At 41.9% G+C, this 14,550-nt stretch overlaps 1 protein-coding gene across 6 annotated transcripts in view; it reads right to left on the reverse strand.

Moving 5' to 3' along the window:
* The window catches only part of ANKS1B (ankyrin repeat and sterile alpha motif domain containing 1B), an 821,971-nt gene that overhangs the window by 645,796 nt on the left and 161,625 nt on the right, over positions 1–14,550 (reverse strand). For all 6 annotated transcript variants that reach the window (XM_075933985.2, XM_075933942.2, XM_075933974.2 and 3 more), the window contains exons 7-8: positions 13,122–13,238; positions 7,774–7,949 (exon numbers count right to left, since the gene is read on the reverse strand). In XM_075933985.2, the coding sequence (XP_075790100.2) occupies positions 7,774–7,949; positions 13,122–13,238 (293 nt within the window). The remainder of the gene's footprint in view (positions 1–7,773; positions 7,950–13,121; positions 13,239–14,550) is intronic.

Here is a 14,550-nt window from a genome sequence, read left to right on the forward strand (position 1 = left end):
GCCCTTCCAACTCACTTGCACAGATATCCCCAGTTTATCTAGATCAGGAGACTATGTGGAGTTTCAGGGGGAGAATATATTCAACAAAGCTGCCATGCCCAAGTGTGAACAAATGGGCAGAAAGTGGTGTGGAATAAGCATAGCTATGACTTCACCCATCACAGCACACAGAAAAAGGAGTATACTATGGATGGCTATAGGACAACTCAACATATTCCCTCTCCCTTAAGCAACATCTCACACTCAGGATTTCAAATAAAGCTCAAGTAGGCCATTAACTAGGTTAAGAGTGCTAGCAAGGAATTGTTGATCAATAATTTATACTATTGTGGTAAGATGAATTTAGATCAGGGGTTCTTAACCTTTTTACCTTCACACCTTCCCCGAAAGTGAACTTCATGTTCACACCCCCCTGGGAGCCATTTTGTGCACAGCCTAGCCCCGCCCCCTCACCTGACAAGAAGCTAAGGGGCGTGGCTAAGACTATAAGAACTCTGCCAGGGAGCTCAGTTGGGGCCCAGCCTCTGAGGGAGACAGAGGCCTGTCCAGAGCTCCTGGCTGAGACCTGGCCCGGGCCTCCCACAGCCACCTTTCCTCAGGCCAGCGAAGGTTTCTCTGCCTGGGCCGCCAAGGCTTGGCCAAGCTGGCCAGCAGGGCTACCCTCTGACCTAAAGGAACACAAGGCTCTACTGGTGCCTGGAGATTTGAAGGACCGGACTGAGCTGAAGGCCCGGCTTGAACCTCGAGGCCTGCCTGAACCCTGGGACCTGGTGAACCAGCTGGACTCTGGATGCAGCCGTCCAAGCTAATTCCCAAGTTTGACGGCTGGTGGCACTGTGGGGTGAGTGAACCCCATTACAATGCCTAAATGAATAATATGAGCTTTTTACTTTGAACCTTTTCCTAACAAATTTATGTAGTATTTGAAGATGAAAGTCGGGAATGCTCGCGTACTGTTATTGTAGTGTGTCGTCATATAGGCCTGATTGATTTGCACTGCTATTGTAGTGTGCTGATCTCTAGAAGTTAATAAGAAATTAATGTTTATAATTTTAATTCATAATATTAATTATGAAGAAATCTAAACTTTAGAATTTTATCCAGTGAGAAGGCAATTGCAATAAATTTTCTGGGAGGCACCTCACACCTCCCCTGTATCCCCTTCACTTTTTCCCTGGGGAGGCACACCTCACTGGTTAAGAACACCTGATTTAGATTAACAAATAAGTTATTTTAGTATTTTTGATCTAATATTAAATCCAAAACACAGCATTAAAAGAAAATTAAGAGTGCAAAGTAAGAACAAAATTAATCAAAGATCGAAAAGGACACGAAGAGAAGAAATTATTTAATAGCACATACCAATTCTAGGAACCTAGATAACAACCAAAAGGAAGGAGAATTGCTCATTTATGAGTATAAATTCTATCTAGTTGATATTACTGGAATCTGATGGGATGATTAGTCAAGTGGACTATTAAAATCAATGGTTATAACCTGATTAGGAAGGAGTGAGTGGGCAAAAAGGGAAGGAGGAATGGCATTACTTGTTTCCAACATTTATAACTCAAAAAAATTATCTTGAATGTTTATGGAGCAATACCTTGACAAATAAAGCAGAAGATTACTAATTGGTATCTACAGAACACCAAATCAACTAGGGAACAGAATGACTGTTTCCTTACACACTTATATACATTGTATAGGCAAAAAAGCTGTGTGATCATGGAGAATTCAATTTGAGTGGCATATGGTGGAGGTCTCATGCTGCCAGCATTAAAATATCACGGGAATTTCTAAACAGAGAGAACAACTTCCTAACTCAAAAAGCATTGTAACAAAAATTCTGTATTAGAGCTTGTTCAAACAAATAGAGTTAGGGTATGTCTACACTACCCTCCTAGTTCGAACTAGGAGGGTAATGTAGGCATACCGCACTTGCAAATGAAGCCCGGGATTTGAATTTCCCGGGCTTCATTTGCATAAGCGGGGAGCCGCCATTTTTAAAACCCCGCTGGTTCGAACCCCGTGCAGCGCGGCTACACGGGGCTCGAACTAGGTAGTTCGGACTAGAGGTGTACCGGTAGTTCGGAATAGGAAGCCTAGTCCGAACTACCTAGTTCGAGCCCCGTGTAGCCGCGCTGCACGGGGTTCGAACCAGCGGGGTTTTAAAAATGGCGGCTCCCCGCTTATGCAAATGAAGCCCGGGAAATTCAAATCCCGGGCTTCATTTGCAAGTGCGGTATGCCTACATTACCCCGCTAGTTCGAACTAGTGGGGTAGTGTAGACATACCCTAACTGATTACAGAACTAAAAATTAATGGTAACTCGGGTACAAAAGATCATGACTTGATCACATTTATAATATTATATTACATTACATTATATCAACCCCATGCTGCACCAGCAGAGTGGATCAATCATTGTGAGCCCAAAAGGCCAAGTCCTCTTTTCCCTAATGCACATGCTCCAAATGGAGAACCCAGATAAAAGGAAGCAGACCACCTTATTTGGGGTGGGTGATGGAGGAGGAAGGATGTACCCTGCTGGTGCCTGTGATACTCCTGGCAATAGATCTTGAAGACCGGTACTATACTCCATGAGACTGGACACCTACAGAGATTGCTGGAGAAGACTAGCCACTGCTTGCTGAGGAAGCTGCTGACTGCTCTATATCCCAGTACAAAGGGAAATAAGGCCTGTTGAGTGTGTGTTTGTTTGTTTGTTTGTTTGTTTACCCCACGTAGGGGCCATACACTGATTGATAGTTTGCCCTGCCCCTAGGGCTAATTTCACAGTGTAACTGCATGACTGAATGAGGAGGTAGTGAACCTGTTTCTTTTGCTGCCCCAGCCATGAAGCTGCACAGCTACAAACTGTTTGCTTACTTTGCCCCGCCAAGGGACAGCAGTTTGACTGCTGTTAAGAGCTATTGCTGTCCCACCCATGAAACCATAAGCCTCCAGACTGTGTAATTGGTTTGCCATCCAAAGCCCACAGTGTACCAGTGACTGGTCCTATACTGGACTGATGGGGGCACCCCAGCTCAACCCCCATTACAGATGCTTTAAGAGGGCCATTTTCACAAAGCTGAAAATACCTATGAACCAAATCATTTGTGAGGAAAAATGTATTCAGAAAAATAAGAATAATAATTTAGAGCTCAATTTGTATAACAAATTGAAATTTTTTTTAATGAGTATACAAATTTGGTTGATAAAAGTAACAGTGGTGACATAATATACATACACAGTCAAATGCCTTAGAGAAGTCTAAGGCATAACATTTTGTCTAAAAATCTAGAAAAATATAAAATTAAAATTACATACATTACAAGAGTTTAAAACTGGCTAATTAAGGTCTCAAAATGTAGTTGTGAACAGGGAATAATCACTGAGGGGAGCTGTTTCTAATTGTTAAAGCCAAAAATATAATGGGACTCAAAAAGGTAAATCCATGAAGGACTGGTCCATCAATGGCTATTAGCCATGATGATCAGGGACACAAACTCATATTCTTAAACATCTGACTGCTGAAGCTGGCCATGGATAAAAAGGGATGGATCACCTGAAAACTGCCCTGTTCTATTCATTTCTTCTAAAACATCTAGCTCTTGGAACTGTTGGAAGTCAGGAAACTAGGCTAGATGATGTTTGGTCAGATCCAATATGACCATACCTAGGCTGTTATGAACCTGAAATGAAGCTGTCAGCTCAAGAGAGGAAAGCAGGCTATATCAGGTAGAGACACTAGCCCACACACAGGAAACTAAAGCAGGGCAGTATGATAGAACAGTTCCTACCTCCTCCGAAGCCACTTGCCTCCAAGATACGATATTATTTATCAGACTACCCCCTCAAAGGAATACCATTGCCTAGTAAAGTGAAAAAAAATCGGTTTCTGTATATTTTGTTTTTCTTTCCTTTGTATTTACCATGGCTGTTAAAATTCCTGTATTATAGTAGCACTAGCACATTTATCCAGCATTACTTGGGACCATAAAAAGGGGCAAAGGGCAGGGAACTAAGGGTGTGGGGGGTGCAGAAGTCAGAGTTAGGTGTAAGGAGAGGCTCTGTGTGTGTGTGTGTGTGTGTACACACCATGGCTGCTTGCTCTTTCCCTGATTGTCCCTATCACAGAACAAGAACACAGCTTGTCTGCTCCCTGAGCTTCCCAGCCAGAATGAAGAATGCAGCAAACAGTGGACTTTCCCCTCGCTCTCTGACAAAGGGCAATAGCCATCAACCTCCCCATATGAATCTGGGGGAGAGCTTCAACCCCCTCTGCACTCCTTAAAGGGCACATGGGGTGGGGAACTCCCAGATGTGGGGGCATGCCCCCAGTCAGCCCCTTTCCACTGCCTGGTGATTCTGTCTCTTTTCTGTATGATTTTATGAGACACAATCCCATTCCAGGAACACCACATTTTCTTGGCACAAAGAGAAGTTACTCACTTCGTGCAGTAATGACTGTTCTTTGAGATGTGTATCCTTGTGGACACTCTACAGTTAGTGTCAGGCTCATCCTGGCACCACAGATCAGAGACTTTGAGAGCAGTGATTGGGTGGGCTGTGCACGCATGAGCGGCACTCTCGCCTTTGAAGTAGCGCACGCAGGCCGCTTCTCCTCTTTCTTCTTTCACGCCCTCGTGGGCTGCTATTATTGCCTGAAGAAGTGGGGACAAGGGTGGGTAGTAGAGCACCCATGGGGATACATATCTCGAAGAACAATTGTTACTGCATGAAGTGAGTAATTTCTCTTTGTTCTTCAAGTGATGTCCCCATGGGTGCTCCACAGTTGGAGACTGAGAAGCAGTGCCAATTGAGATGGATGGTGGGTTTCGATCAATTGAGACAGATTGTGGAGAGAACTACGTTGGCTACTGCAGTGTCTGTTGTGAAGCATGGTGGAATGGCGTAATGCTTTATGAAGGTGTGATTAGACAACCATGTCACTGCTCTGCGTATTTCCTGGAGTGAGACTCCCTGTAGGAAAGCAGCAGATGTCGCCATAGCTCTGTTAGAGTGGACCTTTGGATTCATTGGTAATGCCTTATTCTGGAGTGATTAGCATGTAGTAATGCATGATGTTATGAGCTTTGATATGCGCTGGAAAGACAGTGGTTTTCCCTTGGACTGCCTGGACAGGGAAAACATCAATCCATGGGATGATAGAAAGGATTCAGTCCTATCAAGATAAAAGACAATTGCCCTTCTGACATCCAGGGTGTGTAATATGGCTTCTTCCCTGGAATGATGTGGCTTTGGGAAGAAAGTGGGCAGGATTATCGGTTCATTGATATGGAATTCTGAGTTCACTTCGGGTAAGAAGGACAGGTGTGGCTGGAGGATGACCTTGTGCTTGTGAAAGGTCATGTATAGAGGTGAGGCCATGGGAGCTGCGAGTTCGCTGACCCGCCTTGCAGAAGTGATCACCAGAAGGAACACCGTTTTCATGGTAAGAAAGGTAAGTGGTGTGGTTGCCAATGGTGGTCTTGTGAGTGAGTGTAGGACCAATTCTAAGTCCCACGTGGAGAGAATGGGTTTTTTAGTTGGGTGAAGGTTCTGTGGGCCCTTCCAGAATCTTTTTGAGATGGGGTGTGCAAATATGGAGAACCCATCAAGGGGAGGGTGGAAGGTCGTAATGCTCAATAGCATTCCCATTGATTTCAACAATAATTTTGCTTGAGTAAAGATTGGAAAAAGGCTAGAGGATTTCTTCCACAATTGTTAGTAATGAATTACAATTTTTAAAGATAAAATTTTGTTGCAAGTTTAAAATACAGGTTATCTTGTTTAGATATATTTCAGTAAATATATTTATCTGATTTACCATTGTGTTTTCCTGCTTCATGAAAAGAACAGATTTTAAAGTTTGCAGGTATTTCCAACTCACATTCTCTTTAACTTTTTATAGTTTTATAAGAATTTCAGTTTTATATTAGAGGATTATATTGATTATATTTCCTACAAGATGGTAACTGAGGGCCAGATTTCCAAAGGTTTTTAGGTTTTGAATTAGATTTATGATGTATCTAAACAGGGTGGTAGGCAAATAACTCACATTGACTTCAGCGTGGGAATTAGATCCCTGACCTGCCTAAACACTTTCGTAAATCCCTCCACGTGTATATATATGCATCTTTAGGCACCTAAATACTTTTGTAAATGTATAATACAGATAATAGCACAGAAGATTCAACTGGCAGTTTGTTTTCCCCATATCTATACTATTTAGCATTCTGTTCTTTTAGAACAGTATTATCTGAAGGTAGCAGTTAGCTTTGTTTCCTTTAAGAACACAAATAATTCAATTCAATCACTTTATTCCATGAGTAGTTCCACTGATTTTACTCAGCAAGTAGGGTACAACTCTGCATAAATAACCGTTCCAGAATCAGGTTAAAAAGAAGTAGTCTTGTTAATGTACCATAAGAAATTAATCCTGGAAACCTTTATTCATGGAAATAATATTATTTAAATCAAATTCTTATCTAAGATCATTGACTAATTTCATTAAAAAGTTATAGTACCAGGTCCTATTCCATTAATGCCATGAATCCCTTTGCATGCCTATACATTTTCAATCCTGTATGAGGAGCTGAAGCTGTTCAGCATCTTACAGGATTGAGCACTTTGTGCATAGTCCTGTGAACACTTAGTGCTAGGTGTTATAGTTGAAAACTTGAGTAGTCCCACTGACTTCAGTGATATTGTTTTCAATAAAAAGCTCTAAACTGTTTTAACTATTTGTACAATGCAGCCTTATGGATTAGCTAGACTATAAATCCTCTACTATATTGGGGTATGTCTACACTGCCCCGCTAGTTCAAACTAGCGGGGGTAATGTAGTCATCCGCAGTTGCAAATGAAGCCCGGGGTTTGAATTTCCCGGGCTTCATTTGCATGAAGCCGGCCGGCGCCATTTTTAAATGCCGGCTAGTTCAGACCCCGTGCCGCGCGGCTACACGCGGCACGGACTAGCTAGTTCGGATTAGGCTTCGAACGGATTAGGCTTGGAACGAGGCGTACAGCTAGTTCGGATTAGAAGACTAATCCGAACTAGCTAGTCCGTGCCGCGTGTAGCCGCACGGCACGGGGTCCGAACTAGCCAGCATTTAAAAATGGCACCGGCCGGCTTCATGCAAATGAAGCCCGGGAAATTCAAATCCCGAGCGCTACATTACCCCCGCTAGTTCGAACTAGCGGGGTAGTGTAGACATACCCTTGGTGAGCAATTTCTCACCAAAATGGTGCCACAGAAGTCATTGTAGGTATGTCTACACTATGCGACAAGATCGAATTAAGATACGCAACTTCAGCTATGTTAGTTGCATAGCTGAAGTCGAAGTAGCTTAACCCAGCTTTTGGTGCTGTCCACACTCCAGGAAGCTGAAGGGAGCACACTCGTCCTTCAACTTCCCTTATTCCTCATGGAAGCAGGACTACTGGCATTGACCAGAGTGCCCCTCTCAGTTCGAATTAGCATGTCTTACCTAGACATGCTAATTCAAACCTCTGGAAGATCAACAGAAGCAGCTTTGATCTTTCCTATAGTGTAGACGTACTCTGTGTGAATAACTGCTCACCAATGTAAGTATGGGGTTCATAATCTGGTCGTATATTTATAAGAGAGACACACTATATACTTTTACAGATTCTTGGAGTTCTTATATCATTCTTTATATATATTTCCTTTCTTTAATTCTTGAATGTACAATAAGTAATGTAAATATAATTGAAAAAGTTCACTTGATATCCCATCTTACTTACTATATTAAGCTTAGTTTGGATTCCATTGCTCATAAATTCTTCTTCTGATATCTTACTAAAATTTTCCAGATAGTGGTCTGATATTGTATGACACAGATCTTCAAAAGAATACTCCTTTTCTTGACACAGTTTGATTTCATCTAAGAGTTTTGATAACTCTCCAGTCACAGCTTCACCTTTTAAAAAACAGATATAATTAGTCAGAATAATTAGAATTTAAGGGGGATTTCTGTTGCTGATAAGTAATGCAAAACTTTTAAATCTTGGGTATTCCTTACATTGCATGCCTTATAGACTACATCTTGACGCTTACATACAACCCCAAATAAAGGATAGTGTAGTGGAGCCACAACCCCAAGACTACAATTAGACTACACCTCTCTGTTAACAGAGAGATGTAGATTAGGCATGTCGAAATTCCTAATGAAGCAGGGATTTAAATATCCCATGCTTCACTAGCATAAACATGGCCGCCGCTTTTTTTCAAAATGGAGCTTTCGAAAAAAAACCAGCAGTCTAGATGCGGATCTGTTGAAAATAAACCCTTTTTCAACAGATCCTGTATTCCTCAAAAAATGAGGTTTACAGGATCTGTTGAAAAAGGGTTTATTTTCGACAGATCTGCGTCCAGACTGCCATTTTTTTCCGAAAAAGCTCCATTTAAAAAAAAAGCGGTGGCCATGTTTATGCTAATGAATTACAGGCTATTTAAATCCCTGCTTCATTAGCAATTTTGACATGCCTAATCTACATCTCTCTGTCGACAGAGAGGTGTAGTCTAGAGACAGCCCAAGAGAAGCACTGAGGGGCATTCTACATCATCTGCTTTCCCCTGTAAGCTGTGTGCCATGGTAGATGAGGCATTGGCTGTACACCTTCTCTCTGCCCTCGGGGCATGTCTACACCATGTCTTCCTTTATTTCGAAATAACAAGGCGAGCATCCACACTACCAAGCCTGTTATTTTGAAATAAAGGGCTTGTTATTTTGAAATAATAACTCCTGCTTGTGAAGAGGAATAATGTTATTTAGAAATTGTTATTTCAGGAGTTATTATTTCAAAATGTAGTAAAACTCCAATAGTCCAGCATCCAATTGTACAGCACTCCCGATAGTCCGGCATCAAAGTGGCAAGAGCCCAGTGAGTGAGTTTTGGCAAAAAATGAGTCACAAGGCAGCAGCGGCAGCAGCTGAACCGAGCGAAACTGGATGGGACCGAGTCAGTCTGCCACTGGCATTGTGTGACACTGGACAGTGCTTGTGCTACAATAAAAAGGGTTAAAAACACTTTATATACAGTGTGTATATATATATATATATATATATATATATATATATATATATATATATATATATATAAAACCATCTTATTGTACCTCCTGATAGTCCGGCATATCTGATAATCTGGCACCACCTAGGTCGCAAAGGTTCTGGATTATCGGAAGTCTACTGTAACTTATTTCAAAATAACTCCCTAGTGTAGACATGCCTTAAGGGTGAAAAACTTGTCAAGGAAGAATGCCAACATTCATTTTCATAATGGGAATATGCTATAACACACAAAATGCTTTGCATTGGCAACCCCTTTATTTCTGTGGGTAATTAAGGGCTGGCTAGGTTCTAGAAGACTATAGCGATCTGTCCCTTGAATCAAACTCTCTGGGGTTTGCAACAAGATGTTTTCAGTAAAAAACAAATAGTACTAGAATCTGCTCCCTATAGTAGTCTACTAACAATACAAGTTTGGTGAGTTTCAGAGTACTGCAGGATTAAAAATCCAGTTATTAAATTCTTTACTTTGATGATGTTATTCCTTTGTTAATAGCTGCCTTTAGTGATGCAAGTTTCAAAGCTGATGAGGTAATGGGGACAATGCATTCATTAGGGCCAAAGAAGACTCTAGTACTCTTACTCACGCTGAATAGCACTTTATTCTGAAAGTAGTCCATTGATATCAGTAGAACCTCTTATGGAGTAAGATGCTATTCAGTATGAACAGTAGTATCAAAATCTAGTCCTAAACGAATGTCTGTTGCACAACAGGAAGGACAAGATTGTAAAAGATCCTGGTAAGAGGCCACACAAGAAGTCCCCTTCACTTTCCCAAGTACACAAGGGCTTCCCTCAGCAGAAGGCCCTTCACTCCCTGTGCTCTAGCTCATAGCCAGCGCTACGTATAAGCAGACTAAGCAATTTCTTAGGACCCTGAGCAGCTCAAGATGGCCCCTATTCACTTTTTTAATACAGGCAGTCCCCGGGTTACGTACAAGATAGGGACTGTAGGTTTGTTCTTAAGTTGAATCTGTATGTAAGTCAGAACTGGCGTCCAGATTCAGCCGCTGCTGAAACTGATCAGTTTCAACAGCGGCTGAATCTGGATGCCAGTTCTGACTTACATACAGATTCAACTTAAGAACCCCAGGCATCCCCAAGTCAGCTGCTGCTGAAACTGATCAGCGGCTGATTCCAGGAAGCCTGGGGCAGGGGCTTCCTGTAGTCAGCCACTGGTCAGTTTCAGCAGCGGCTGACTTGGGGACGCCTGGGGCAGAGCAGCTGGGGTGCTGCTGGGTTGGTCCAGTAGCGCCGCCACTCCTCGGTGCTACTGGACCAACCCAGCAGCACCCAAGCTGCTCAGCCCCAGGTGTCCTGATTCAGCCGCTGCTGAAACTGACCAGCAGTGACTGAATCAGGACGCCTGGGGCAGAGCAGCTGGGGTGCTGCCGGGTTGGTCCAGTAGCGCCCAGAGCGGCGCTACGGGACCAACCGGCAGCGCCCCAACTGCTGTACCACAGGCGTCCAGAGCAAAGCCTGGGCTGTCCGCTGCCCGCGTGTTCCGCCACTTTGCTCCTCGTCTCCCTGGTCTGCAGACCAGGGAGACGGGGAGCAAAGCAGAGCAAAGCCGCGGAGCACGCGGGCAGCGGACAGCCCAGATGCGTCTGGGCTGTCTACTGCCCGTGTGTTCCACGGCTTTGCTCCCCGTCCCCCTGGTCTGCAGACCAGGGAGACGGGGAGCAAAGCAGAGCAAAGCCAAGGAGCACGCGGGCAGCGGACAGCCCAGATGCATCTGGGTTGTCCGCTGCCCGTGTGCTCCGCCGCTTTGCTTCCTCTCCCTGGTCTGCTGGAGACCAGGGATATGGGCCCCATTCGTAACTGCGGATCCGACATAAGTCGGATCCGCGTAACTCGGAGACTGCCTGTATGTGTTGTGTGGCGACCCAAAAAATATTCCTGCTTAGGAACACCAATAGGCAAGCACAATCTCTGCTTTAGCTAGTACAGAGTGCTCCATTCTGCTACATTTTTAGGAACTGAAAAAGAGGGACCTTTTCACTTTCCCATAAATTCACATTGTGGTGCCAGTGCACTGAAGCAGAACACTCTAATCCCTCTTAATAGGTGGAGCAGCTTGTACAATGTGCATGTGCTTAAAGAAGCCTCAGGCAGATTGTGCCTGGCCTGAGAGTTTCCTTGGTGTGCTTCCTGGTACAGCTCTGCACTACCCCCCTGTACAGGATAGAACATAGCATGATCTAGCTCTCAGGATAATTTTAAAAAATATAACTAAGGCCAAAATTATGGCTGAGATTTTCAAAGCCACCAACAGGAGCTGTAAAATTCTCCTGTTTGGCTTTGAAAATCCATGGGCTTTCTATACTCAAACTCCCATTAATTACAATGGGATTTTTGCACAAAAATTATGAGTAGAACATGTCTCAGAATCAGGAATTTTAAGCCTTCATATTTTGCTTTCTGGTTAGCACCATAAAAAACATTTTAAAACCATGTCTCTGTTGATTTTCTTAAAGAAAGTTCAGTTAAAGAAAACCAAAAAAACAAAATTTAATATTTTCTTACATTATTCACATCCTGAATGTGGAAACAAGAAATGTATGACTGAGAACTTACTATTAACAAGAAATGAAACTTTATGCTTCATTTTTTATTAATTAATTTCAGGCCAGATTCTAATATTCTTTATGTTGACTAGAACCTTACTCTAGGAATGATCCCACTGAAATCAAAGGGGCTACTTGTGGAGTAAGGTACTACTCAACATTACTAAGACTATCAGAATCTAGCCCTCAGGAGCAAGTTGAGTTTTCTAAAGGGTGTAGATCTTCGATGCAGGAGAAGCAGTAAAACAGAAAATATATGGCTTTATTGCCAGAAAGTAGTTTGGAATTTCACATAAGGGGATGTTTCTTTTTGTAGAGAAGAACCAATGCTTAGGGTTGCTTTGCCACAGTTATGGGGAACATCTACAGGAGAGGTATTTCTGTATTGCAAATGGGAGCACATCATACACAAAGGAGCTCTTAACTATGGAAGGGCATGAGAGACAGGAAAGTATGAAACTGGTCCTGTGTAGTGTGTGGGAATGCATTACCTGAGGGAAAAGCACTCAGGGACCACAAAGATGATTGTGGTACAAGAAAACCATGGTGTAAGAGGTTCTAGATGGAGAATGGGAGTGCAGCATAGACAGGTGAACTTTACAGGAGGAATGGTAGGGTAATAAAAGGGAAACTACTTGTATGGGGAAGCAAGAATAAGTGTGGGACACTTAAAGGGGAAATGACAGCAGAGCCATGTGGCACATAGAGCATGTTTTTATTTTGCTTCAGTGTGAAAGTAGCACCTTAACTTTAAACATACAGTAAAACCTGTGTTGTCTGGCATGCCTGGGGATTAGGGCGTGCTGGTAACCTCAAAATTCTGGTTATCGGGGGGAGGGAGAGAGCCATGAATGGCCTAATGGGGGGAGATGGGATCCGGGATGTGGCATGCTAGGGGGGGGCGCGGGATTCAGCCTGGTGGGGGGGGGGGGCGGAGGCAGAGATGGCGGGGGCGGCCTGCCGGGGGGGGCATGTAGAAGTCATGGGGGAGGGGGAGCTGGCCTGCCAGGGGTGCCAGGAGCTGCAGGGGGAGCCGAGATGCTTGCTTCCCACTGCAATTCGCCCCTTCCCCAAATACGTGCTGCATGCTCATCTGAGGAGCACTTAAAGGGCCAGTTTCCTTTTTTTTTTTTTTTTTTTTTTTTTTTTTTGCTTTTCCCGGTGTCAGAAATTTGCTGGTTTCTACAGTTTTCTGGTTGCTTAAGTTCCAGATAGCGCAGGTTTTACTGTATTTTAAAAGAGATAAGACAAACTCATTATAATGCATTATGGTTCATTAGTAGTTCATTAGTCTTCTTGAGAAATAAAACTTCTTAATGTCAGTATCTTCCTTTAGTTCCCCTCTCTCTCATGTATATTAGTATAAAATAAATTGTCCTTCGTTGTATAAAATGTATTATTAGAAAGATAACCTTTGGCATGGGTTGTGCAGTCATAAAACAGAAATATTTACTTTTAGTTGTTTGTGATGGAGAAACTTCTGGGGATAATATGCAAGACTGATGTTCTCGCACTGGGTATTCCTGTTCAGGTTCCTCCAAAATGGTTGCATTTCCTGTTTTTATGTATTCTGTAATTAAAAAGACACATACACACACATACCACAACTCTTAAATTCATCATTTTTCCAACCAAAAGTATGTCTCCTTTTTTTCCTCATGAAAGGGCATTTCCATTTTTCAAATTACCGTGCACAATCATTCACAAATTATTACTCTGCAGTGTTATTTATTTTAAATATTATAGAGCATCATAATGGCCAGTAAGTCATCTTATTTAATTTGCTGAAAATATTAAAACCTCATTTTAAAATTAATCAGTTTGGCATCTGCAATGATTTTTTCCTCTATATTTAAAATGCACACACCGATTCCTCTATTCTATTATTGTTGAAAGACATATTATTGTTATACGACATTTTTCAATGTTTGTTTTTAACTTAGTATTTAGTTTTATTAAAATAAGATAATGAATGTAAAATGTTAATATTGCTTATTAATATGTTCGAAATAAAATATGGCATGTTACATGCACGTGCACACACAATATCCTCCTAAACTTTGTTTTCACTGGCAGTGTAGAAAATGCAGTATTCTAAAAGTTAACTCCTTGATTTGATCTAAACCCTTTCCTCCTTGAAAGATTTCCTAAAGACTCAACTCCAATGCTTATGAGAGATCAGCCAGTTTATTATAGCTAGAATGATGATCAAATGAAGCTAGATTTCATTTATTATAACAATGATTTCTGAAAATGCACATACTATATATTTGATTGCCTTACTACATATCTGTACACTGCCTAGCACAATGAGATACTGATCCTGAATAGCCTCTCTGTGCTATTATAATGCAAACCTTAAATAAGAATACATAAAAGGTTAACTTATTGTAAATGACTTGATTTTTCTAACAGTAACTCAGTTTAGACAAAGATAGTTTAGACTTAGTTTAGACAAAGATATTTTGACTCCTCGCCTTTTTTATTTGTTTATGTAGACACTAACAACAAGGGGTGATAACAGAACATGATGTAACATTCAGAAAAGAACCACAACAACTTAATTCACTTGTATCTCATTAGTAGTGTGGGCAGTTATTCTAGAAATCAATAAATGGCTTACTTCCTTGACAATTATATCTTCCCAAGTTGTTTAATAATTATGGTCAATAACACATGAATTTAGCTTGGTTATAAAGTTTAGAAACAGACAATCACAACAACAATACCCTACCTGAAAAATAATCCTCTGAGGCAAACATTGGGATTAGAAAGGAAATAAAATATGAAAAGTAACACAACTTTAGGATTCATTTACAATTTTTACAACTGTATGTTTCCTGGGTGACATTTATAAACCCTCTGGACTGGCAATTGTCTCC

This window comes from Pelodiscus sinensis, chromosome 1, assembly GCF_052426305.1.
Source record: "Pelodiscus sinensis isolate ZL-2025 chromosome 1, ASM5242630v1, whole genome shotgun sequence".
NCBI lineage: Eukaryota > Metazoa > Chordata > Testudines > Trionychidae > Pelodiscus > Pelodiscus sinensis.